General features: G+C 44.5%; 1 protein-coding gene across 13 annotated transcripts in view; it reads right to left on the reverse strand.

The window, feature by feature from the left end:
- LOC119173336 (uncharacterized) overlaps positions 1 to 26484 on the reverse strand; it is a 763312-nt gene that overhangs the window by 217366 nt on the left and 519462 nt on the right. For 2 of the 13 annotated variants that reach the window (XR_012895464.1, XM_075896113.1), the window contains exons 1-2: positions 21059 to 21407; positions 3806 to 3922 (exon numbers count right to left, since the gene is read on the reverse strand). Coding sequence is in view for 11 of the 13 variants with exons in the window: in XM_075896113.1 (XP_075752228.1) it covers positions 3806 to 3855 (50 nt within the window). In the remaining 2 variants the exon portion in view is untranslated. Of the gene's footprint in view, positions 1 to 3805; positions 3923 to 5239; positions 5345 to 21058; positions 21416 to 26484 lie in introns of those variants that run through there. The other 11 variants (XM_075896122.1, XM_075896124.1, XM_075896121.1 and 8 more) reach the window with 9 other exon arrangements.

Raw genomic sequence — 26484 nt, forward strand, 5'->3', positions numbered from 1 at the left:
AGGAATGAGGCCGTACAAGAACGCCAGGGACCACCCGTACCACAACCTAACTTTGAGGAGAAAAATGGGAACTCAAAACTACAGTGCAGTTCTAATCAAAACATCTTTACTCTCGAATGTGACGCTGACACTCCCTTGCCACGTGATAGCCAAGAGCAGCCGAAAACTTATGAGGAAAATGTCCTCAATCTGTCAAACATAACACTCACACCCGCTCAGCTTCAACTTTTGTCGAGAGGCTTGACCTTTTGTCCATCGTCCGGTAGATTCAATGAATTTGAACTGTACCAAGACCTCGATAACTTTGCGCGTAATCTCCGCCTCCGTGAATACTTTCATGATCGCAAGGACTGTACGGACGAGAATAGAGTGATTGGTGGTGACAGATCATGGTGTCCGGGTGAGCAGAGGGTCAAACACCTCGATATGTATATATCAGCAGTTCAAAAAGATATCATCGGAGCGTATGAAAAAAATCAGCCATTTCGAAACAACATATCAAAGACAGAACAAAGGGCACTCGATGAACTACGAAAAAAACACTGGAATTACTATCAAACCGGCTGATAAAGGGGGCTGCATAGTAATGCTAAACACGTCGGACTACTTAAAGGAAGGGGAACGACAGCTATCAGACACAAAATTCTACAAAGAACTTCCAACGGACCCAACTCCCGAATTTGAAAGGGAGATAAAAGTAACCCTAAACAATCTCCGCCGGGACGAGAAAATTACCAGCAAAATGTTAAAAGCAATGTTACCGGTCCATTCTGTTCCCGGTCGATTTTATTTGCTCCCCAAAATACACAAGGCAGGTAATCCGGGACGTCCGATAGTATCCAGTAACAGCACATCAACAGAAAATATATCAGAATTCATCAATTCCTTAATAAAAAACATCCCCCCAAATTTTCCCTATTACCTAAAGGACACAAACCACTTCATCTGCGAAACTTCAAGTCTCGACATCCCAGGTGGCAGTTTTCTGGTGACCATGGACGTCTGCTCACTGTACACCAACATACCCCACCATGACGGAATAGCGGCTATGGTTCCTGAATATGTAAAATCTGACTCATCAACTAGTGTAAGTGGCGAGGTACTGTTTACACTTCTTGCACTTGTACTAAATTATAACCATTTTGAGTTCAACGGCAAGCATTTCCTTTAGGTCAGTGGCACTGCAATTGGCACGAAAATGGCCCCAAACTTCGCGAGCACCTTTATGGCTTCACTTGAAATCCCATTCATTGAGGGACGCACCTTGAAACCTTTCTACTACAGAAGATACTTAGACGATATTTTTATGATATGGAACCATGATGAGGGAAGTCTTTTCCGCTTCATAGAAGGTTTTAACAAATGCCACCCGTCAATAAAATTCACGCACAAAATTTCCAAAACTAGCAATAACTTTTTGGACGTCACTGTCACGGTCGAAAATGACCGCTTGTCAACAAACCTTTACAAAAAGGCTACAGACCGTAAAATGCACCTACAATTGAACAGCAGCCACCCAAAGCATTGCAAATCGTATATTCCATATTCTCAGGCCTACCGGTACCGAAGAATATGCACCGATATGCGGGAATTTGACAGACACGCGGAACACCTAAAGCATTCCTTATTGAAACAAAATTATCCGGAAGACATTATTGACGATGCCATACTGCGTGCTCGCAACGTGAACAGGAATGATATAATTAAGGGACCAAACAGAGTATCTAAAACGACTTCCCAAACGAACCTTGTACTAACTTACTCCTCATCAGCGCCACGAATCAACAACATACTTTCCCGCCAGTTCAACATAATCAGGCAAAGCAAACGACTAACTTCTATTTTCGCGAAGCCACCTCACGTGGTGTACCGCCGGGATAAAAATCTGAAGGACATTCTTGTCAGAGCAAAAACAAACACCCCCAAAATTCAATCAGGGTGCCATCCCTGCGGAAAAGCTCGATGCAAGGTATGCCCACAGATGTTCCCAACACGTGAATCCAAAGCGAGCTTCTCGGATTTCAAATTCTGCATAACTGAAAGCCTTAATTGTGACTCCAGTAACGTAATATACATGCTACATTGCAACATCTGCGGACAAGAATATATCGGCCAAACAGACACGCCATTTCGGTTGCGGTTCAATAATCACCGGTACCACGCCACTTCACTGCCGAAGCTGCCTTTATCTAGACATCTGCGCCTGCCAAACCACAGTTTTGAAAATATCAGCGTAACTCTTTTGCAGTCCGGTTTCTCAAACAGACGCGAGCGCGAACAGCGTGAGGCATATTTTATTTTCAGATTTCGTACATTAGTAGCCGGCATCAACGAGGACCCCGGAAAAATCAACTGCCTCCGAGAAGTAAGCCAGGAGAAAATTGGTGACAAAGATTGATAGCTGGAGACCATGCTTTTTTCTGACTGACTCGTACGTGTACACTGTCCTTTCTTCTTCTTTTTTTTCCACATGCACATACCAAGTGTTTACGTTCGCCTACCACTTCATGACCATTGAAGGGAAACGGACGAAGATTAAAGGTAAATAGCCGACCGACCCATTAACGAGAAACCTTTCCTTTACGCACGCTGCCGGCCGCCCGCCGAACGACCCATTACGGGGAAACCCCTTTCTTCACGCGCGCCGTCACGGACCCTCCCGGCACCGCGGCGACAATCTTGGGTGGCCCGACACACGTCAAGAACTGAACAGCACGTGATATGAACCATATGTGGATGTAGACGGACAGTTGGCTTCGTTCTCAGTGTTGACAGTGGTTCTTCCTCTTTTTTACTTTCTTTCTTTTCTTTCTTTTTTTTCATCTTTTTTCTCCCCCTTTTTTTTTCCTTTTTCTAGTTCCCTCTCACTCTCGCAAACGTCTTTTAAGGCGAGAGGGACGCGGCAGCAACGAAGCTTGGAAGCTCATGTCAGTATAACTCATCCCCTGATGAAGGGGGGACCCCTCCCGACCGAAACTGTTGGGAAATAAATATATTTATCCTTGTTGACAACGCTCCCGTTGTGCCATATTCCATACCTTCACTATATATATATATAAATATATATATATATATATATATATATATATATATATATATATATATATATATATTACGTGGATAACGTCGGTGAAGAAAGCGACGGGAAAAATCAGCCCAGAGACTCTCCATGTAATTGCGATTGCAATAGGAATTGGAACTGACACTGTGCACAACTTGGTAACTTTTGGTGATTTTCGGCGCGCATGCCCCCATATAGCAATATTTATATATATGCTGTAATGCTAAGCGATAATAATCTTTGTCTGTTCCTCTGTATCCAGACTGTTGTTTAAACTTCCATGTGAGCCTTCTGCTAGGCGGTAAAAATGAGAGGGGAGGATTTCAACGTGCTTTCGAGGGTCATGCAATGCAGCCCCGAAGGCCGCAGGTTGCTGACCTTTGGTAAAGCTGATATCAACAGGATATGCCTGTTGTGAGAGGTCCGCTCGCTTAAGAAAGGAGTATTTGACCTATAGAGTGTACAATTTATGAGGTATTTTATTCAATTACCAGAATCAATAATTTCAAACCAAACAGACAACTGAGTACATTTTAGAATATGCAGAAGGAGGTCCCGTAGTCACAGACTGAGATGGGACTTGGTGTGCATGATAACATAGTGATAGATATATACAAAATGACAATATGGCATGAATTATGAAGCCGTGTCCCAATTAGAAGCACACGTACATAGAATAAAAACAACGCATTTGTGTTTTCACGTACCAGCTGTTTCACAAGAAATGATCAAGCACATACTTACTGCAATGCGATACATAGAAATGTAACGCGATATAGGGCCGTCCTTTTCATGACCAATAGTAGTTTTCCCGCAGTAAGCAGTTGCTCTGTTTTTGAAATTTTGGAACAGTTTTTCCACCTGCAAAAAAAAAATGTGTGCAATGAGTAGGCAAATCTTATAACATACGTTAAGCTTTCGTGACGCACAAGCTAGGCTACTCATGTTTGTATAGGCTTGAAAAAACTAACGTTTAAACTGGCCAAGCATTACAATACACGGGCACTATATAAACACAAAAATAAAAATTGAGCTAGTGGGCGTTCATCATTCTGAAAAAAAAAAACTGATAAAAACGAATTCGACACAGGACCAAGAAAGCAAGAATGAAGTTTTGTGGCTGAGTGTTTTGTCTTTCTTGGTCTTTTGTCTAGTCGGCAACGTCTATTATTAAAGATAATTCCAAGGCGTATGAAGTGTTGACCATCTGTCCACTTTTCACAACGATACGTTTATGCACCCATGACCTAGTTAACTACAGGACAAAGCTGAACAGAAAGCGAAGAGTCTTATTGTAAAACGCTGTGGCAATGTCCCAGCGCCACACACTAATATTGGACTAGAGTGGCGTTGGTACTAGAACACTGGTAAACTGCAAGACGCATGCTGGTGCCTGGCACGTTGGGGCACGTGTTATGGGCGAAAATCGCGCTTTTCAATTGTTTTTAAACATATTGCTGTTACCCCAGTAGGAATTTAGCCTGCAACGCGAGCATTGCGACAACACTTTTAGACACAAAAAATTCAGCGGAAGTCAAATCCATTACCTGGAAGCACTACACAGTCTGGGACTGAAGCTTTTCTCTGACGCGACCGTTAGGCGACAAGGTAGAACTTTTTTTCATGCCATAAGTGTGCTCCCTGTTTGCGCAGTTTCTTTGCCTTCCAACTCACGGAGTGTTTTTGAATTTTTATTAATAATGAAGTATGTGGGTAATCAGGGTTTCTTCGTCGCAAGTCTCTCATTTTGCTGAATTCAGTGCTTGATAAGGGATCATGAGTTCAAAAATCTTCCTAATATTTTTCTAATTATATTCCATGAAATATTTGGTGATAATCCTGCATTTCCATCCTTCATTTATTTATCAGTTCCTGCTCATTTAGCCCACTAGCAAGACTGATATTGTGCGCGGCTGAAACTCACCGAAATGCAGTTTTGGGGGAAGTGCAAGGTAATGAAGCTGCTTCGGAGCTTTCCGCCTAGGCTGCTTTATATTCGCGATGAAAAACAAAGGCCCAATTATTACTTATCTTCTCAACACCCCGTCATTTCAAATGGTACCTAACCACGGAAACAGGTCAACACACTAAGGATATTTCAGATCTCTGGAAGATTTCAACACTGAATTCACGAACACATACACTACAACCACAAATACTTTAGTACAAAATACCTACTTTTGTTCGTATTACAACCTTAAATTGTGTTGTAATGTCGCATATGTACTTCACAAAGTTGATGCTACTAGTCGCAGGGCTCTCCTTCCAACTGATGATTGTCCGCTTTGAAAATTACCAAGAAACAATGATTAGGCTCTTTCAAAAGCTGAGCTCTTCGGATGAATCTAAGTCGTTAAAATGTTTACCAACAAGTGTTTGTCGGGCTTTTTCGAATTGATTTGAAAAAACGGAGCTGTAGTTTACAAATTTCAGTACCTCCAATTGCAATGTCGCGTTTAAAATCACAGATCTTAGTCTTTATTTTTCATATAGTGCCTAGTAGGACATGGACGGGAAGAAACTGGAAACACAGAATGATTCACAACAGAAAGTTTTCGCATCACCTGGCATTGTCTCTTGCCTTTTACTGTCCGTGTCCCACCTGGCAGCGCATCAAACAGCAACACATACAAAGTAACCCCTATTGTAGCATTCCTAGCAGATTGTAGTCTCCTTGGGCTCACAACAACCTAACAAGAGGTATTTCATTTGTTGTGTTCCTCCTATGATGAGAACGTTGATCTGGCACGTTTTGCCGTCAAACATATTAGTGGAACCACAGATGTATTGTGGCAATAGCACTGACGACTAGCCATACGTATGTTGAAAACATTGTGCATTCTAATTAATCACTGGGAAAGAACACTTTGGATTTCGTCACTTATTTTTGGAAATACTTTGTCTTCGGGGGAGGGGGTGCCTTAGGAAGGGTATAGGGAGTGGGATGGTACCAACTCTGCTTTTCTACATTTGGTACAGGTTTACTATAAAATTATCTAGACACTCCTTACAAGGCAAATAGTTTTTTTTGTCTATACAATTTTTATTCTTTTCCTTGATCTCATACGTATACTGAGACGTTGATAAGGTTCATTCGCTCTCATTTCTGTTGCAAACTTAGTCCAGATGCATATTATTGTAGTAATCTGCATTCTAGTCATACTTTACAACCCTTCATTGCTTGAAACTTTTGTTGTGAAAGCAAAGAAGTCAAAGATATTAGCATTGATCGCAGAGTGCAAATGAAACTCTGATCACACTGACAAAGACGAAGTCTTTGGAAGTTATATCCAACCCACTGCGGTGATAGAAAAAAAATGGCGGATCCCATGTGCAGTGAGAATCGATGATATGCGAAGGAAAAAAAAAACTCCCAAGCATTTTCCCGAGGGTGAACATGGTTAAGTGCGAATACACGGGGTGATGCTATGAGGGGTATTTATTAATTCGCACTATTATATTTATTAATCACACTATGGTGCCTTTATGGTGTAATGGTTCCTGGGAATCGCAATTTGATCACACGAGGGAGTTTACGTTAACTCACTGGAATGCCAACGGATTTTAACTTTACTCCCCCTCACGACCCGCTCTCGACGGGAGACTGAGAGAGAAGGCGGGCGCGCGAGCGAGAGAGGTGCGCGCGCAGCTGCAGCGAGCGAGGAGAGCGGAGGAGCGAGTGAAGGGGGAGGGGGTATAGGGCGCGTTACTGACACCGATATCAGCGTCGCTTCCGTGGCTTATTCGGTAGAGCGTCGCACTGCGGCCCGCCAAGTCCTCTTTCTTTTAAAGATAGAGAGAAGACTGCGGACGCTGCCGACGGCGGTGGATGGTTTTGGGTCGCTTATAAAGTGTACTCACACTTAAAATGAGAAATAGTATATGTTACTTTAAAATCAGCCAATGTTACGAATTGGAGGTAAATGATGCCGTACACGACTTGCGTGTCATGATTATCATGTTTGGCTGAGTTGTTTACCTTCGTCATCTATTCACGTCACCTGATACCGAATTTAGTGTACGTGGAGTTAGCGAAACGACCACGAGCGTGCTATGAGCGTGATACGTTGTCTTGTTCTTACATGACGCACGCGTCAGGATTGTCATGTTTGCACCAGTGATATATTTTGTCATCCATTGAAGCCACGTACCACCGATATTGGTATATTTGGAGCTAGCAAAACGGCCGCGAGCGCATCATGATGGGTGCATTGTACTCCAATGTAGCGTTGACGCGCGCGCACGCTGGTCACAGCGGTGCTACGTTAGCAAAACGCGAGCACTATATAGTATGACGCCGGGCGCGACCATCGTCCATCGGCGAAACCCGACGGCAACCAGCGCGAAATGCGACATGCTACATTTCGCGTCGATGCGTTACCCAGACAACACTGCGTCTTCCTTTTTTTTTTTGTGACGGAGGGATGCCGGACGCGCTGAAACACGCATGTGTCAAAACAAGGCAGCGCGGCGCGCGCCTGCGAGTATATGGCAGGACCGGCGCCTGGGGTGGCCACGCCGGCGTGACGCGACGAAATGAACACCGGTTATCACGCATACCGCGTCACGTCGAAATGTGTTGGCGCCTTGACTGTGGCATGTAGTCATGTTCTCACATGACACGCATCTCATGATTATCATGTTTGCACCAGTCACATGCCTTCGTCATACATTGGCGTCACGTAATACAAATTTGGCATATGTGAAGCTAGCGAAACGGCCGCGAGCGCTTCATCAGTGTGGCATGTAGTCATGTTCTTACATGACATGCATGTCGTGATTATCATGTTTAGATGTGTCATTTACCTGTGTCGTCCGTTCACGTCTTGTAACACCCAGTTTGGTAGATGTGAAGCTAGCGAAACGGCCGCAAGCGCATCAAGAGCCTAGCACGTAGTCATGTTGTTTCATGACACGCATGTGACGATTTTCATGTTAGGGTCTGTCGCTTGTGTTCGCCATGCGATCATATCATACCAGTTTTGCAACATGCCATGTCAACGAAACCACCGCGAGAGCTGCAGGACCATGAAATATAAGTCATGACATTCATGACATACATACTATACTTTTCATGTTATGACTACTCAAATATGTTCTTCATACAGTCATGGTATGCCATACCATGTTTACTATTGATACCATCATCGAAACGACTAGGAGACCTAAAAGTCGTGGGCGGTTACATAGATAGATAGATAGATAGATAGATAGATAGATAGATAGATAGATAGATAGATATGCTAAAAAACGCCGCGAATTTCACGAAGAAATGCTTCGCATCTGAAAAAGTCACAGCTTTGCCACAAAGGCGAAACAATGAACGCAATCGCCACAAATGGGAATATCACGCGCAGGATGGCAAGCAGATGAAAACGTGCCCAGAGTTTCTCACGCACAAATGACCCACGAAACGTGCTCACAGGTGCAAATGAACGCAAATAATTGTCTCAGTTGTCACTTTGCTGTGTCTGGAAAATGCATTCTTTTCGCAAACGGAGGCTGTGTAATAATGGCAGTGACCTTTGCGCGCCCCATAACTACAACAGAATCGTTACAGCGCAAGCCCAACGCCAGCCAAGACGTTTGATCCTCCACGCCGAAAGATAAAGGTGTGCTAGAAATTGTCCACTCCCCTCTTCTCTGCCGCCAAAGTGCACATGAGAGTCGACAGCCGCCGCTAAAGCCCAAAATCAAGGGGTTTTAGCCGTCACGCGCTCATTGCGCCATCTTGCTGATAATGCTGAAAAAACGATGGTGCCCGTTCTCGGGACGCCCACCAACAGTGGCACGTGGTAGATATAAATAGCTTGTCGTTTGAACGCTCAACAAGGTGCCTCTTGGTGGCTCAGGTGCTAACGCCTCACATTCAAGGCGTGGATGTTCCACGGGCAATTCCGCACGCCGGAGTCATTTTCCGGATTTTTTCTTTCTTGATTGATTTGTGAGGTTTACCGCCCCAAAACCACCATATGATTACGAGAGACGCCGTAGTGGAGGACTTCGGAAATTTGGAACACCTGGGGTTCTTTAACGTGCACGCAAATCTGAGCACACGGGCCTACGACATTTCCGCCTCCATCGAAAATGCAGCCGCCGCAGGATTTTTTTTCTTTCTCGCTTTTTCGTTCATATAAATACGTATACATATACGGTAAGTGACGGTGACGACCACGCCGACGCCGGCAGCAAAATGTAGCCGAGATTGCCGATATAATTCCTATCGCAATAAAAAACACTCCTAAGCAAAAATTCACCACCCATTCATCCAATGATTCTTCTGTTATTCTTACGACCTCAGCGGGAGGCTGAACAAACAGACCAACAGACATTCTGTATCATGAATGTACATTCATTGGATATCTACAATTAGGGCTCTGCTGTTACAAGTTGTTCATATTTAAGGACTTAACCTAAATAAATAAATAATGTTTAATAAATATTACATTAAACAATTACAATTTAATAGATAAATTATATTCTGATAAGCTCAACACAGAAGATATAATCAACTAGACCTTCATTCAAAAAGCTCACTTTATCAATCAGCTTATGATTTCATGAACACATTTTAGAGTGCCACCCATTTATTACTGATCTCTCTATTTTTATCAACTTTCGCCTCTTATATGCTTTCTCTATACTCTTCGAAACAAGAAAACAACGAACCACTACTACCAATGCTCCTTTCTTGCAGGTGTTCTGCGGTACCCGCCGAGGCGTCTTGATGAAAAAACAATATGAACAAACAAAACGCAAACAAAACAAAATACGAGAAACATAGGATCAATGCAGAAGAAAACTATAGACATGAACGGGATTTTTCCAAGCAACCGCTTTAATTCCTTTCACCATTTACCTGGAGAACTCTAAAAAATCTGGAAGATGAAGTCAATATAGAAGATTTCAATCTTCAATACACGCTTTATTAAAAGCAATTACTATTCCTTCTTCCCTTTTTATGTATTTTTGAATGCGGAGCGTTTGTTTGCGCGCTGCAGCACTTTTGGAGTCTGTCTTTGTATCCATCTATTAAGCCACCCATGTGTGGGTGTTCTCGTGACTAAGCACCCCTTAACTTGGCGTGAACCAAAATTAGTCTGGGCAAGTAAGATGTTTTGACGAATAGGACGCACTGGTCATGACAACAAAAATGTGACAATATCACTGCGTACGGCTTAAGACCATCCCCGCCAGACCTGTGGCACATACCCGCGGGCGCGTATGTGCCACAGGTATGCAGGTATGTGCCACACGGGATCGACTGTTTATGTCTACCCAGAAACGGCAAGAAGAGACATTGGTAATACTTACTTACTTTCTCACCCACTTACTTACTTGGTTACATGCATAAAGCATGCATACATACATACATACATACATACATAGATACATACATACATACATACATACATACATACATACATACATACAAACATACATACATACATTACATACATACATACATACATACATACATACATACATACATACATACATTGATGTTTACTTACTTAGTTATTTACTTACTCACTAACTTATTGCTCACTCACGGGCGGGTATGTGCCACAGGCATGCAGGTATGTACCACGCGTGATCGACTGTTTATATCTACCTACGAACGCCGAGAAGAGACATTGGAATCATTAACGCGAGAAAGTTAAGAAAAAATGACACGGACAGTTTTTACCGAATGAGAAAGAGAGAGAGATAGACTTCATCAATTTCCGGCAGATTGCTGGGATGGGCTCCCACCTAGGGGCCAACGGAGAGACCGTGTCTCCCGGCAGCTTCCTTGGCCTGCTGGATCGCCCAAAGTTGTTTGTCCAGGCCCGAACGGAGCAACGCAGTCCGCCAACGCGCCCGAAGGTCTTCATTTGAGGCCGCTTCCCCAGAATTTCTGACTAATGCTGGACATTCCCTTAGGATATGGTCGAGAGTGGCTCTGGTGGTACAGTACTGGCATAGATTAGAACTATAGACGTCAGGATATATGTGGTGCATGATGACAGGGTTCGTGTATGTGCGTGTTTGTAGCTGTCGCCACTGAACGGACTGGGCCCGATTCAGCTTGAAGTGAGGCGGAGGGTACTCCCGCTTTTGTAGTCGATAGTGTTGAATTATGTCATTAAATTTAGTGAGCTGATCGTCCCGTTCCCATACCGGCGCAGAAAGGTCCGTTTGGGTAGCCACTCCGTCTGACGTGACTCGGAACGTAAGACCTCGAGCCACGTTGTGCGCCACTTCATTCGGATTGGCCTCCGCGTTACCTAGTGGTGTGTGGGCAGGGAACCACATGATGTTTACGTATTTGTCCGCCTCGTGAATTTTGCCTGTATTAAGAATCCGCAATGCCTCGGGGGAGATTCTGCCGCTGGCGTAGTTTCGAACGGCTGTCTGCGAGTCGCTGATTACGCATGAGGCGTTAGTGTAGGCTATGGCCATCGCGATAGCCACTTCCTCTGCCGTTTCTACGTTCCGTGTGATGATTGACGCGCTGCTTTCGCATTGTTGTGTGTGGTTTACGACAGCAGCCACAAAGTGGTGACGTTCCTGGTAGCGTGCTGCGTCGACAAAGACTGCCTCATGGTTGCGCCCAAACATCTTTGACATGGTCCTGGCTCTACTGACTCGTCTGCCCTTGTTGTGTTCAGGGTGCATTTTTCTTGGTATGGGTGGTACTGTTAGCTTAGCATGGATAGTGCGTGGTATGTCGTGTTCGTCTCCGTATTGAGTGTGGTAAGTAATACCGAGATTACATAGAATTTGGCGGCCTGGTTTAGTCTTGGCGAAACGCTCGAATTGGGAGATTTGTTGCGCCTCAATAAGTTCCTCAAGGGTATTGTGTAAACCAAGTTGAAGGAGTAGTTCGGTGCTGGTGTTTTGAGGCAAACCTAGTGCTTGTTTGTAAATTTTCCTAATTAGGCTGTTGAGTTTTGACTTTTCCGCGGTGAACCATCGGTGGTACGCCGCCGTATAGGTGATGTGAGTTAGAACAAACGCTTGGATCAAACGGATGATGCTTGCCTCTTTCATGCCTTTGTGTTTATTGGTAATGCGCCTAATGAGGCGCATTGCGTTAGACACTCTGGCGTCAATGTTGCGAACTGTCTCTCCGTTGGTACCCCTACTTTCTATGATCAAACCTAGCACTCTAAGTGTAGGGCGATATAGCAGTAGCTCAGATTTCTCCGCCGAGCAGGATAGTCCGGTTCCTTGTAAATACCGTTCGACTGTGTCAATCCCCTCCTGTAATCTCTGTTCAATGGAACCGTCACTGCCGTCGCAAACCCAGAGGGTGATGTCGTCGGCGTAAATGGTGTGATGAAGTCCTTGGATGGTTTGAAGTTTTGAAGGAAGACCAATGAGGGTGAGGTTAAACAACATGGGAGATATCACGGAACCCTGCGGGGTTCCCGCACTTCCTCTGGTTATTTCGCACGACCTGAGAGCTCCCACAGTGATCGTGGCCGTTCTGCCCGTAAGAAATGCCCTAATATAGTTGTACGTGCGAAGCCCCAAGTTTAGGGTATTGACCTGATTTAGAATGGTGCTATGCGTGACAGAGTCAAAAGCCTTCTTCAGATCAAGACCAAGTATGCCCTTAGTGGAGCGTCCCGTACTGTCTATGATGTGATGCTTAAGCTGCAACATGGCATCCTGCGTTGAAAGATGTCTGCGGAAGCCAATCATGGTGTGTGGGAAAAATCATTGTCTTCGAGGTAATTTGCCAGTCTAGCCAGGAAAGCGTGTTCCATCAATTTGCCTATGCAAGATGTTAAGGAGATGGGCCTAAGATTGTCAGTATTCAGTGGTTTGCCTGGTTTCGAAATCAGAATCACCTTGGCCGTTTTCCAATGCGGGGGCAAGATTCCGGTGTTCCAGCAGTTATTGATATAGTCTGTGATATGCGTGATCGACTCATCGTCCAAACTGCGTATCATCTTATTCGTGATGTTATCCGGACCTGGTGCAGATTTGGTGTTAAGTTTTTGTAGGGCGGCACGGATATCCGCTTCGGTAAATTCTTCGTCTAGAGTAGTGTTGATCTGGCCCGTATAATCTGGATGCTGCTGAGTAGGAGCCTGAGAGATATATTTGAGCTCTACCTCCCTAAGAAACTCCTCGTCGGTGCCCTTGTAAGCATGTATTAGTTTGTTGATGGTTTGTCGTTGGGCGGTTTTGCTGTCTTCTGGGTCGAGCAGGAACCGTAGAAAATGCCAAGTTTTACTAAGACTTAGCTGCCTGTCCATCGCGTCGCAGGTTTCATCCCAGTGCTGCCGGCTTAGCTGTGTTGCATACATCTCTATCTCTGTGTTGAGGAGTGCTATGCGTTTTCTGAGGTTTCTGTTGTGTTTCTGTGTCTTCCATCTCTTTTGGAGCGATTGCTTTGCCTCCCACAAGTGGAGGAGCCGGCTATCGATCTCTTCGAGGTGTGCCTTGGGAGGAACGATTCGGGTGGCATTATTAATATCCTGTTTAAGCGTGTGTATCCAGTCCTCTATGTCACTGATGGGTTGGTCCTGGTTCTCACGTGATTTGCAAAACTGGGTCCAGTTTACCAACTTTAGCTGTTTTCCCATGGGTTTACGTGGGCCACCTTGAACATGTACCTCGATGATGTAGTGGTCGCTACCCAGGTCCTCTAGGGTATTTTTACAGGTGGCTGCTGATGTGTTTCTCGTGAACGTCAGTTCAGGCGTTGTGTCTTTACTGGAGCTAGTGCCCGCACGTGTAGGTGTGCTGGGTTGGTGATGAGAGTTAATCCCTCCTGCTGCGAGTCAAACCAGAGGGCCCTACCATTAGGAAACACATAAGAGTATCCCCAGGCAGTGTGCGGTGCATTGAAGTCCCCCGCTATTAAGATGGAATTTTGGCCAGCGATGTTGAGGGCGCGTTTAAAGAGTGTGAGAAATCTGTGCTTCTTTTGTTTTGGGTTGCTGTATATGTTTAGTATACAAAAGACCAGCTAATAGAAAGTTAAGCTGTAGTAACCAGGTATTAACGTTTGAGTGATAATATTTACAGTGTAGGACCTATTCAGACACGCGCTAAACGATGGGCCAAAAAAAAAAAACGGGGGTGCTCAATAGCAATTACAATCTTACAATTAGGAACACATTTGCTAAGGGGTGAGTTAACATCCGGTCACTGACGCCGAGTGAAATGATAAAGGCCTGATCTTTCGTACGCGTGGCACGTGGCACTAAACAGAGTTGTCATGAGCCAATTGTTGTTTCACTCGATAAGATAAATTGAGGTTGAGTTAGATGGCCACGCGAATGCTCTCAGCACGCTGCGCTGCCTGCCGAGCAAGCTCTTTCGTTGCTAAAGGGCGTCTGCTACGCAGGAGAAAGGCAGGTGGGGCCACGTTCAAAAATAAAGTGCGAAGGAAGAAGATCGAGGGGAAGCGAGAGTGTAGGGGAAGAGTGTCGCTACTTTAGGAGCTTTACAGTCATCTAGAGAGCTTTAGAGCCATCAGGTTATTCAGCAAGCATAAAATCTCCCTAGTCAGCGCTGTGTGAATCGCCGGAGAGGCGACCTGAGCAGCGACATAAGGAAACGACCGGAGAACAGGTCACTGACAGCACTAATATGCATGCTAGCCACCGCCGGCGTAAAAGGCGCGTACTTTAGGAGCAATCTGCACAAGTGCACGTGGGCGTGAGCGTTAGACAGATGATCGCCCTAGCGTACACGAACATCTGCACTCTAACTAAAACGAAAGCTTGATATGCGTAGTACATTGAAAAAAAAAAGATGTTTTGAAAATGTTCGGTAAATTGCACGCTCGACACACCGCGATCTAATAAATAATCATATGGCAAATCAACCTATCAAATCCACCTAGCGGGCCCAGTTTCTTTCTATGAAAAACACTGGAGAGTGCGTCATTATGCCCTTAGAGCATTGGGTGGCCGAGGTGACAATCTACAGTATGCCCAGTGCCTCGCAGAACGCTCTAGTACACTGGGATGCATTTTCCAACGTTTCTAGTGCAACGCTCTGTGCTGAAACGCACTGGCACACTACAAAAACGCTGTTTTCTCTTGACAAGACGTTCGCTAACGTTCTAGAGTACTCACTATACATGCCCATGTTCGTAAATAAGTGATCCACAAACATAAGAAACACATTATTGTGTTATGTATAAACTAGAAGAAAGTTTTGCTTAATATTTAAAACTTCAATGAAGCCCCGCTACCAGAAAGAAGGCAAGACGTATGGACCTTTGCAAAATGAAGCTTACAGTTTTGCGGTGAGGATCCCAATACATTACTTCAAACGTGTTTATGTCAACGGCAATACTTCTAGCCTCTTAAAGCAGAGAAAAATGTGTACAGTTCGCACACGCTTGTCAATATGTATTATGTTAGTGAGTTGAGCATTTGATCATCCATGCTTTCGGGATGTGCTGTGAAGCCATTTGTTGTTTTGCTTAAATCGTGCGAGCTCCTCTACCATACGTGCACTAAGAAATGATTCTGAATTTACGTAACGGTGAAACGAAAGCTCCTCTGCAAAAGCAGAAACCAGCACTCTGTGTGTATTTCGCGGCATGTGCAAGTCGTACGCCTACTAAAGCCTAAAACAAATCGCATCACCACAGATGAAGAATGCCTTGGGACCAGTGGGGCCTTCACGAAGTCGCAACCTTATCTGTGTGGTCCACTATGTGATGTCGTCAATCACCAAATGCACTATGCAGGTGGTCGCCACTAAATATTTTTAGGCTATCTCACGCGTTGGTCACTGTGCCCGCAAGACTTCGGTATCCGCGTTCTGCCCTCCAATCAAGCCAGTTTATTGACACCGACACGTTTTCGCTCTCCCCGTTGCCCGACGACAATCAGCGCTGCTCAGTGCCGGTTCTCTAAGAGACAGTCACTCACTCACTACCAAATGGCGCAAACAAAGCCTGTTGTGCTACAGTATGCTTGCTCACTGATCTGTCGGCAACGCTATCCACTCGGACATTGTATAGTCATGAGAATATTCTCTGACTAACAACTTGTTTATTTTCTTCAGCGGCGCGCTATGTATGTGGCGCAAATGAGGATAAAAAAGCATGGAAGCAACGAAATGAAAAAAGAGGGCAAAGTAGATGAGCAACATTCATAGCGCTCACCTGGAAAGCTTTAATCTCTCTCAACATTGCACAAGACGAGTAATGGCTAAGCTTAATCTGTAGCCGATTTATCATTTGTCGCCGATTCAACATTAGTTCCTCACGATATATTGATTTTAAAACTAAAAAATGCAGGCATTTCAAGATTGGTAATTTCTTGGGTAGCTGCTTATCTGACAAACCAGCATCACTTCGTGGAAATCGGTAGTGAAAAATTGGGCTCTTTTTCAATCACATCAGGTCTGCCGCTGGGCTGTGTCGTCGGCGCTCTTCTTTTATCATATAGATTAACGACATTGTCAACATGGTAGAAGGTAGTGTTCAGACTCATTTATCTCCTGTTGATTACGTGATGTGTAAACACACAATTCCATGAGGAACTAAGTTAGCTTAAAAAGTTGTTTAAATAATATTCTTGAATGGTGCTTGCACAGGGGAATGACACTAAGCGCAGACAAAAGCGTACAAAATATTGCGAATGACACAAAAAGTATACCATTACTTCATACGTATAAGTAGGTTCATCGCTCCTGCATGAAGTAACGCTATACAACTACCTAGGAGTCACCTGTACGAATGCGTTAACATGTAATGACCATATTATTAATACTTTTACCTCTGCCTTCAAAAATTACGCCTCCTGAGACACCAACTTAAAGCAGCACCATCCGACATAGAGCTGCTACGATATGACACCCTAATCAGAACTAAATTAGAGTATGCCTATTTCATTGGAATCCGTATACAAAAACTAATATCAACAACCTCGAGAGAGTGCAGTGAAAGGCAGTTAGATTCATACTTAACAAATTCTCAAGGCAGGATTCACCCGCAGAACCCAAAAAAGGTAACCAAATTGAACCACTTGGGATGAGAAGACAAAAGCACAGACTGGAATTTTTTAACTAGCCCACAAGAACAATGCACCATTAGACACATCTCTTTATCTGTCACCCCTGTTAACCCGTACCACTCGTCACCATAAAGAAGATGCATTAACGCTACTTCGAGAGAACGAACGCATTTAAGAGTGCTTTCTTCCCACCTGCAATAACCTAATGAAATTGTGTAATCAAACCGACACAATAATGCTGATTATTATTATATATTTGTTTTATAGACTCTATTTCAGTATTAGTGTTCTTGTTTCGTTTACTATTTTGATTGCTACATGTTCTGTTTTGTACTATTTAATTTGCCCTCCCTGCTCAGACTAAGACTTCGCACTATTTGATAAATAAAATAAAAGAAATGTGATTTTTTATTTCACTTGTCCTCAATAACGTTGCTTCCGTACTGCTTTTTTCTTGTGTGTACCGTAAACATGAGCATTCCCGAATAAACAAAATGAAAGTGAGCGCCTTGAGTGTCCTTCTTGTTATCGTCCTGGTCTCATTGTTTTTCCCCTTGTGTAGTCAAGCAATCATTAACTTACTTCACCGACCAACTACAACACTGACGGCCGACGGTGGCTACTTGCAATACTCCGCAGTGTGCATTCTGAACTATGCAAGCCGTTCCCTTCTGTCTCTCAGTTTGTGCGCTCTGGAGTAGTAGAGCTTACCACCACATTCGGCTACAATACACCTGGTGGGGAATGTACCCTTATGTGGAGAATCTCAATTGCTCCTGTTTCACTTTTGAGTTTTCAGAATGTTCGTTCGGCACGCCGGTAACGAACAGGTCTGCCACTTTTACCTTTCACAAACAGGTCGTTTTTTGCGCACTAGCATAGGCTTGTAAGAACCTTGAACGTCAGCTGGTAACCGTTGTGCAGTCATAGGACAGAATACAACAGCCCGGGCCGCTTAGGTTCTTCGCACTTATCGTGATCAAGGTGTTCGGAAAACAAAAGGAAGAGCAATTTTTTTCCGAGAGCGCGCGCTCAATATGTTACCAATGGCTGGGATGTAAGCAATTTTATCTGAGTATTGACAAAGTTCATAGACTGTCGCACCGCCTAGCAGAATTCAGGAGCGTTTTCTCTAAGATGACCAGTAGGCAAACACTTCCTTGTGCGGCGGTGCTAGCCTGAGTGTTAACCCGTTTGAAAGAAACGAACACAAACCACTTTGTATGCTGTGTGCATCAGTGAATATACCAGACCGTCTGGTACACGATAAATCTGATTCGTTCTTGTAGAGGCGAAGTTATCGTGAAAATACGTGGCAACTCGCGCTTTCGGTCATAGCCCACCGAGAATACATGTTAGCTTCACGAGAATTTCTGCAGCCACGTTCGATAGTAAATGCTATTGTCTAACTTTTGCAGTTGAAACTCACCTTGTTTACGTGCGTAAAGCATTTGACAGTGATTTTGTAGTGCATGAGTTCTATAACATTTATTGCAAGCGCAAAAGCGCAGGCTCAAAACTTGCACTTCCAAACCTTGGCGCACGCTGCACCGCTTGTTCCTTTATGTTTGTTTATAGATGGCAGCACACAGCAAGCGATTCCTTTCTTGCCGGGTATCGGAGCGAAATGATATCCGCACCCACGGATAAACGTGGTGAGTGACGCCGCGTTGTGGTTGTGCAATGGCGCGTTGTCTGTGCTATCGAAGTCGTTCGGCGGAGAAAATTCCTCAGATTACTTTCAGCAGTGATGCTCAAAGCAGCCATCTTGACGTCCAAGATATTTCACGGGGCATAGACTGTTTTAAACGCGCTGAAGGTGACAGTGACGGTGAACGATCAGCTGCTAGCTCGCGAGCAGAGAGTTGCATTTCTCGTCCCGTCATGCATTAATGTTTTTTTTTTCACGCTCATAAGTCACTTTGATTACACTTACTGTATATTTTCCTTCAGCGAGCTCAAAATAAAAAAAACATAATTTTTTTGTGCATGTAGCCCAATTACAGTGAATATTACAAAACGCCGCATACCAGCAATATGCTCAAAATGATTAGATCAATACATTATGCAGTTACGACTACAGTTAACGCTAACTTCTCCTGCACTTCATCGGTACCGTTCGAATGACACTGTTGTTCGACCAATTTTCACAATTTTGACATTAAGAAAAAGCGTAGGCGTGTATTCGTTTTGATATTCTTGTTTCGATCGTGCTGATGGAACCTGCAACATCCGAGTGCAGTAAGTTGCGCACTGTTAAGAGTCTGATCACGGCTGTGACACAAGCGCTACTTATTGGGAAGTTAAATCTTTGTGTTCCGTTGAAGAAGCAACTACATGGTGCGCACAACGCAAGTATTGACGATGGCGTAATACGCTTGCAAACCATTGCTACGGTAAACATTTAGTCCTATTACGTCACGTCAGCGCGCTACTCGCTAGTGGCCTACTACTGCGGCGAAATCGCCAGGCAGGCGCGGCACAAATTATCTCGCAGTGCCATTCAGTTCATACGCAGATTCTAGTTCGCACAGTTTTCTGTAGCACGCACAAGAATACGCAACGCATCGTTGATAAACGGACGATCAGCTGACACTACCACCCTTCACACTGCAGCAAGAAATGAGGTAGCGAACATTGAGCAGCTCCTATAGTTTGTTACTTTATTCCGATATGCATTCATTTGGCGATCAAAACTTCATCCGCTGAGAGTTGCACGGGGAGTAGGTCTGTGCGTCCTATATTTTCCTCTGCGAGTTCACAGGTTCACCATCTCTTCACAGCCACCTTGGATTGCACGGCGCGCTACCTATAGGCCGTGTACATTGCGAATACAAAGATACGACAGCGTTTGAGAGTCCGTGCCCCTAAGAGTCCCCGCACATAAAATAAGCAGGTAAGTTGTCTAACCAGAGACTGAAAAAAAACATATCTCCGAAAATGTGCTAGATCTTTTGTATCAAATATTCCTATATGATTAAAATAAAAAAGGTTCAATAAGAAATCACTCTTAATCACCGAGCTCAGCAGATTTAAAAAAGGCCCCCAGCATCTTCTCACAAGGGGAACGGGTAGCAGAAACATGAGGGGGGGGGGGGGGTATCGCGTGAATGTCAAGTAGTTGGGTATGGTTTGCGAATGCCTGTTGTTATTTCGTGTGTGCTATTCTTATTTATTGAATGAAGGAGGAGCGTTGCCTTCAACAAGTGGTGGGACGCTGACAGTGGGGTGTGCCCCACTATTGACTGAAGGCACTGTTGCTTACATCGCATCTATTCTAGTCAAGCAAAGCGTCAAGTCAAGTGAGAACCAAGTAAAAAAAGCCCTTCATTGAATTCCGTACGCGCCCTTCGCTGCCTATATACAAGCCGCCCTCTTTCGAGGAAAAAGAGCACCGAAAAGAGGTACGCACACCCACTGCGCATGCACGGCTTGCTGAACGCGCGGTGGTGTCTTGTTCTTTATTCGCTCCTGGAGTGACAGTTTTGCGGGTGTCTTTGTGTTCCGGCACATGACGCGGACATGCGCGGAGGGGGGGGGAGGTAATGGTGCCGCCGTCACCGAACTGTGCCTTCGTGCGAATAAGAAAAGATTTAAAAGGATATTTCGCTGAGCGCCACATTGCTCTGATTAATATCGAGGTAAATAGACAGTCTTAGTACCTATTTTTTTCTTTTTGTAATAGTTGGTGCTTCCTAGAAGAAACACATTGTATATGCACGTATACCATTAAATACACAAGTGAAGATACGCTCATAGCCATCGGCATTATTTACATCTGATGCCTCTTACACATATGAGTGGTGAATAATGTTCGCAGCACATTTTTTTTTAGCTTAACGAAGCGGGGCGCTTAAAACTAAGCTCGAGATCTTGCGATATACAAAATTTTTCAAAGTCTTGTCACTAATTATCATTATTCAAGTCTGCGTTCTCTGCTTGCGTCCATATGTCAACCATATTAACTGCAATTTTTCATGAATATCGTTGTATGTATGGAACAAAGTATTCTTACCTTGTTATTCACTAGAATCAGATTTGTAGCAATCTAAAATCAGGTAGGAAGTAGGTAGGAAGGTAGGAATATTCAGATATGATGGCGGGGCTTCCACCTACGTTCAGTAATTTATAGAGCTTGCATTGCGACACCACCGCTACCGGATGTTAGCAGAACTTGTAGACAATATAAATTTGATTTATCATTTCCCTCGGCACATGGTATCAACGTCTTCTCTAATATTCCTGCTAGAACACCGCCATTGTATTTGTGAATATCCTTCAGATCAAAGACACCTGCAAGAAAAGTTTAGACTCGCACTAAAATAATTACAGAAAACAGCAATTAGAGCGCAATGCGTGGTTGATACGAGTCACGTTTGTAGCCATCTCTACGCTATGAAGAAGGTTGGTCTTTACCGCGTGTCTTTCACGTGCTAAAATCCATGCCCTGAATTTAGAAGAAAGCTGCAGGTGTCAAGTTCTCAGTATAAAAAACACAAGCAAAAGGAATTTGCCGTATTGTTTAAAAGAATACCCGCCGATGCCAGTTCACCGTATGAAGGAAATACGGTAGAACAGCATTGTGACGCAGTACTCCTTGAAAGATCATTCTACTTGAAGTGACACTAATAAGACAATATTATAAATGCCTTATTCAGCGTGAAAGTTCACTGGCTTTTAGCGTCGGTGTCTTCCGACAGAGCCGTCAGCATGAATGATGCAAAAAATTATCACGTTATGACGTCATAACACGCCGTTTTGACGTCACGAGGCACCAAAAGTTATGAAGTCCTATTAGGTGACGTCAAAAGGTCGTCTTCACTGCCATAATTGCTCGGGAAAGTCGGCCCAATCATGAAGACATTGCAAAACTGCATGAAAACCAGAGCTTAAAGGGTCATTCACCAAGCCTCAAAATACAAAAAAGAGCGCAATATTCTTTCCTCGTATTTTCGTCCTTCTTGGCGGACTACGGTGACTTATACAGTAGTTCCCGTGACGTCTACTGTGTGCATGCTTTAGATTCGTGCATATACGTGAAATATCACATTAAATTTTTCTCCTGCACTGCTTTGCCATGCAGCCGCCTATCCGTTCTTCTTTATCTCTCATGAATCTCGTGCACAATCAACTGCTCAAACTTCATTTTCTTGTGTTTACAACTGCGCAAGTGGCAATAACAGCGTGCACCTGAGAACCATGAAATCCTGTTAGACTCAAGTGCTTAGTTATTATATTCTTCACGGGCATTCAAGAACTAAGGGGCAAGGATGACGCATCGTGTGTATGAAAGAGAGGAGAAATCACATCTTTGTCTTTAAACGCGGTGTGGTGAGTGACCCTTTAATGTCACGAGGGGGAGGGGAGGGTGAAGGATGGAGAGAGCAGGAGCCCAACTTCATTTTTAAGATAGGACTCAGCCGCCCCTACGGGTCCACCGCAGCACTGCTTCACCCATTTGAAAAGCTCTGGCGTTGAGTTTTTCGGCAGTATTCGTGCGTACCTAAGAAAAAGTGTTTAGTATAGTAATTTGGGCTATATACACTTGTTTTCACATACGCACACAGAGAGAGATACATATTGTCATGAAGAAGGACAAACAAAACACAGCACCCTTGCTGCAGGCCAACTGCTCTTATTGTCTTTCTCCTCCTTAGCTGAGTGTGAGGAGGCCGGTGCGTCCAAGTCAGCAAGACAAAATGAGCTTGGGGCACGCCGTAGAAATCACTCTGTAAAAAATAAAGCCTCAGCTTTTTGTCTGGTTGCTCCTGTGTCGGACACCAGCGCAGTGTCAGAGCACTGCTTGAGTCCAATGTTTGCAGGATTGCATGGAGAAAACGTTTTCGTTAATAAGCTGCACTGTGCAGTAACAGGCTCGTGGTAGTGGTTCTTAGAGCCTCGTTCTCGGCAACGGTGAAGTTGCAATGGGCGGTGGCAGCGAGGTCGTGGTCAATTCGTCCGAAAGCGACAATGAGCCTAGAGCTCCGGTCTGCCGGGGTATGCTGCCTCACGCCTTTATACCTGTGCTATGCTGTGGCACCATCTTGAAGGTGGTCGTTGGCCACACACAATGTCTGCTGCTCCAACCAGGCCACGTGAAATCCAACAGCATCGATGGTCAACACCCAATCTTCGGCGTGACCGTAAAAAAACCCGCTGATTTTCGGTGTTGCGCCTGATTTGCGATGATGAGACCGCACGTGAAAAGGCACAGAGTGCCAATGCGAAGCCACTCAGCTGGTCCTCGAGCTGCATAGGGGCATCACGGATCTCTACGTTGGTCGGGTGTGCTCAGCTCACTGTCGTGTGAAGCGGATAAGTCCAACACAGCGTCGGCGGCACTCAATGCCAGAAGAATGTCGGGGAAGACAGCGGTGCTCGTCACTGTCACTGCGTTGACCTTGACGTGGAGTCGCGTGATTGGACGCCCTAAGACCACGGTGTTATCTGGTGAGTCACAGGCGGAGCGCGTGGTGACGGCTGAGGATTACGAGGTGGTCACTATGTGCAATGCGGCAGTATTCTCGGAGGGAGCACGAAAAGCACTCCTTGTTAGCTCCAGTGCCGGTGAAGTCCTGATTGCATGTGTATCACCGCGGGAAGGTTGAATACCGTTTCCGGGTAACAGGAGTTCGTGCGCTGGCATGCCTGTGCCACGATATGCCCGCCCGTGAGCAACTGAGGAGGCCTGGACACCGTCCAAAGAGGGTCTTTGAAGTGCTTTGAGGTCGACAGGTGGCAAGGAGGCATGGTTACCGTTCCTAGGCAAGATGAGCCCGTGTGCATTGTTTGGACGAAGTAATGCATCGCCGGAAAAGTTCTCCGAAACCACAGAGGAGACATGGATGCCATTTGCTGCAGGGGGGATCGATACTTGCCGCGATGGTCGCCTGTCGGGGTACATCATAGAGGAAGTGGCACGGCGTTGCTCGTGTAGTTGTGTTACACACTAACGAAAATGACCTGAAATAACCTCAAAAACTGGGTAAACCATTTGTCCTCTAGCGCACTACCTTTCCTGGTTTTTTTTACCACCTACTATCGATGTAAAAATTTACTCTCGTGCTAACTGAGTTTTTGAACGTAGGGAGAGTAGTAATTATTTACACCAGTGAGGTTTTGAGCGAGTACAGAGAGAGTAAATTTTTATTGCCTTCACAAGGTTTTTGAGGTGATTTCTGGGAGATATATTAGGTGGTAAAAAAATAAAAATTGACGCGTGCATTCGCCCAGAGTCGACAAATTTATTAAATAGCAGGATTGATTGAATTTATTAAACGGCAGAATCGGTGACACATACATTCACATACAGACATACACGCAGACACAACAAATGCAGAATAATACACCACTTGAACAGACTGCACGCGTAGCTCGACTACGCTTCGACAATCCGGTATATATAGGCACGACTTTTTGATCGGCCGTGTGGTACCGGTACGAGAGCTCTTTTTTTTGCATAGATTAACAACAACGGTTGAAGGTGCAAGCGTAAACTTAAGGTGGGCTACAGGGCACTAAATGCCACACCGACCTTTTATTGAAATCTACCCGAACTCACCTTTTTGATTATTCAATTATTACTTGGCACACTGGGCTCATGGCCCCACGCGTGTTAGCACTGCTGATGCACAAGTCCTTAAAATATACCTAAGTACGCACAAACCTTGGCAGCTCAATGATTTTCATTGAGCGACGGTGCACAAACACAGTAGCAGCACGTATTCTTCACAACGGGCGTAGAAGAGCGGTACACGCCTGCATACAAGCTGCATACCGACGGCGTGCCAGACCTTTTTGAGGAGCACGGCTATCCGATGAAACACAGCTGGCGATCGCAGAACACGTATCCTGTGCAAATTTCGTGGTCATTTCAGACACAAATGAACACGTGACCGCTATCTTGCGGGGACGGAGCAGTGTATGCATACTCCCAACGAAAGACCACCGTCCAGGTTTTCTTCGTGCTCACCGGCAGCCGCTTGTTGGTTCCGTCTGCCTCTTATCGGCTTCGTGCTACGTGTTTGAGAACAGTTGGTGCATGAGGCGGGTGATTCGGGCAGCACTTTACTCATGCAGACATCACCTACTGTGGAACAAAATATATGCGATGCTTCTTTCACCTGCCCCGGCGACACACTCCCTCTGGTCACTGGCGGCCGCGGCTTAGTGCAGACGACAAAGTGAAGCATTTTGCTCATTGCTTCCAAAGTAGGCAAGTACGGACGATGACACCAAATTGATTTTGTTATCACTGGCAATTCTTGGCGATTCGGCTCGGAAACGAGATATCCGCGACGTGCAGGTTCGGAGGCGCTCGGAAGCGCAAGGTCGCTCGGTACTGTAGGAAACACGTGAGATCCATCAGCCCAACCAGACACACAGATACCGAGCTTCTTGCACCGTCTGTCTACAAGGCCACCGCCGAGCAAAAGCCAACAATTTGCGAAAATATGCAGGTACAGAGCTCACTGCAGGGGCAAAAGGCTAAAGGCGAACAGCCTGACAAAGGCCCTTGACCCTCCGCAGTCCGTGACAGTGCAAAGCTTAGACATCAGCGCTGACAAACAATATATATATTCAATAAATTGGTTTTAAGCAACCTGCAATTGTAGATACAAAATTCACACATAAATAGCATAAAAAGTTTACATAACACATTTTAAGAATTAGAGGTCACTCTCGTAAAAATTCACAACTAAACGATATCAACGAAACAACTTAAAAACACACACAAAATGCATGCGGATACAATGAATTGCGCTGTATACACTCGTATAATTGACATAGAAATTTATGAACAACCTAAGCATTTGCAAAGGCATGAGACTGCATTACGTAGTTTCAATAGTGTAGACAGGTGGTTATAAATAAGTTGTTTATTTGTTTCTTGAATGTCGCACTACTAGCCCTAAATTTCAATTGGTCTGCAAGGGTATTTAAAACTTGAGGTACCTGGTAAGCAACACTTCGTTTTTCATACTTGGTTCTTGTTCTAGGAGCTCGTTTCTTTTGTTCTCGCAGACTGTAGTGTGGTCTTTCGGTGCAACTTTCTTCATATAGCTTAGTCTTTTGTATTAACTAAAGCAATTTAAATTGATATAATTGATCAATTCTGAGTATGGAATGTTTAATGAATAGTGGAGCAGTGTGCAAGTCTTGTAGATTCCCCCTGTATTTTTCGAAGCAGCGTAATATTTTCTTTTGTATAGTTATTAACTTATGGTAATTCCCTTGTGATGTCGTTCCCCAGACTAACATCCCATAAGTTACTTAAGAATGGAAGAGTGCATAGTACATACTTATTTTTAACCTCAATCGGATTAAGTGCATTGTTCTAAAAAACAACCAACTATTCGCGCTAATGCGGTGATCAAATGATTTACATGTGTGTTCCAGTTTAATTCCTCCAGAAACCATACATCAAGAAACTTTTGTTCC

Source organism: Rhipicephalus microplus, chromosome 5 (genome assembly GCF_043290135.1).
Source record: "Rhipicephalus microplus isolate Deutch F79 chromosome 5, USDA_Rmic, whole genome shotgun sequence".
NCBI lineage: Eukaryota > Metazoa > Arthropoda > Arachnida > Ixodida > Ixodidae > Rhipicephalus > Rhipicephalus microplus.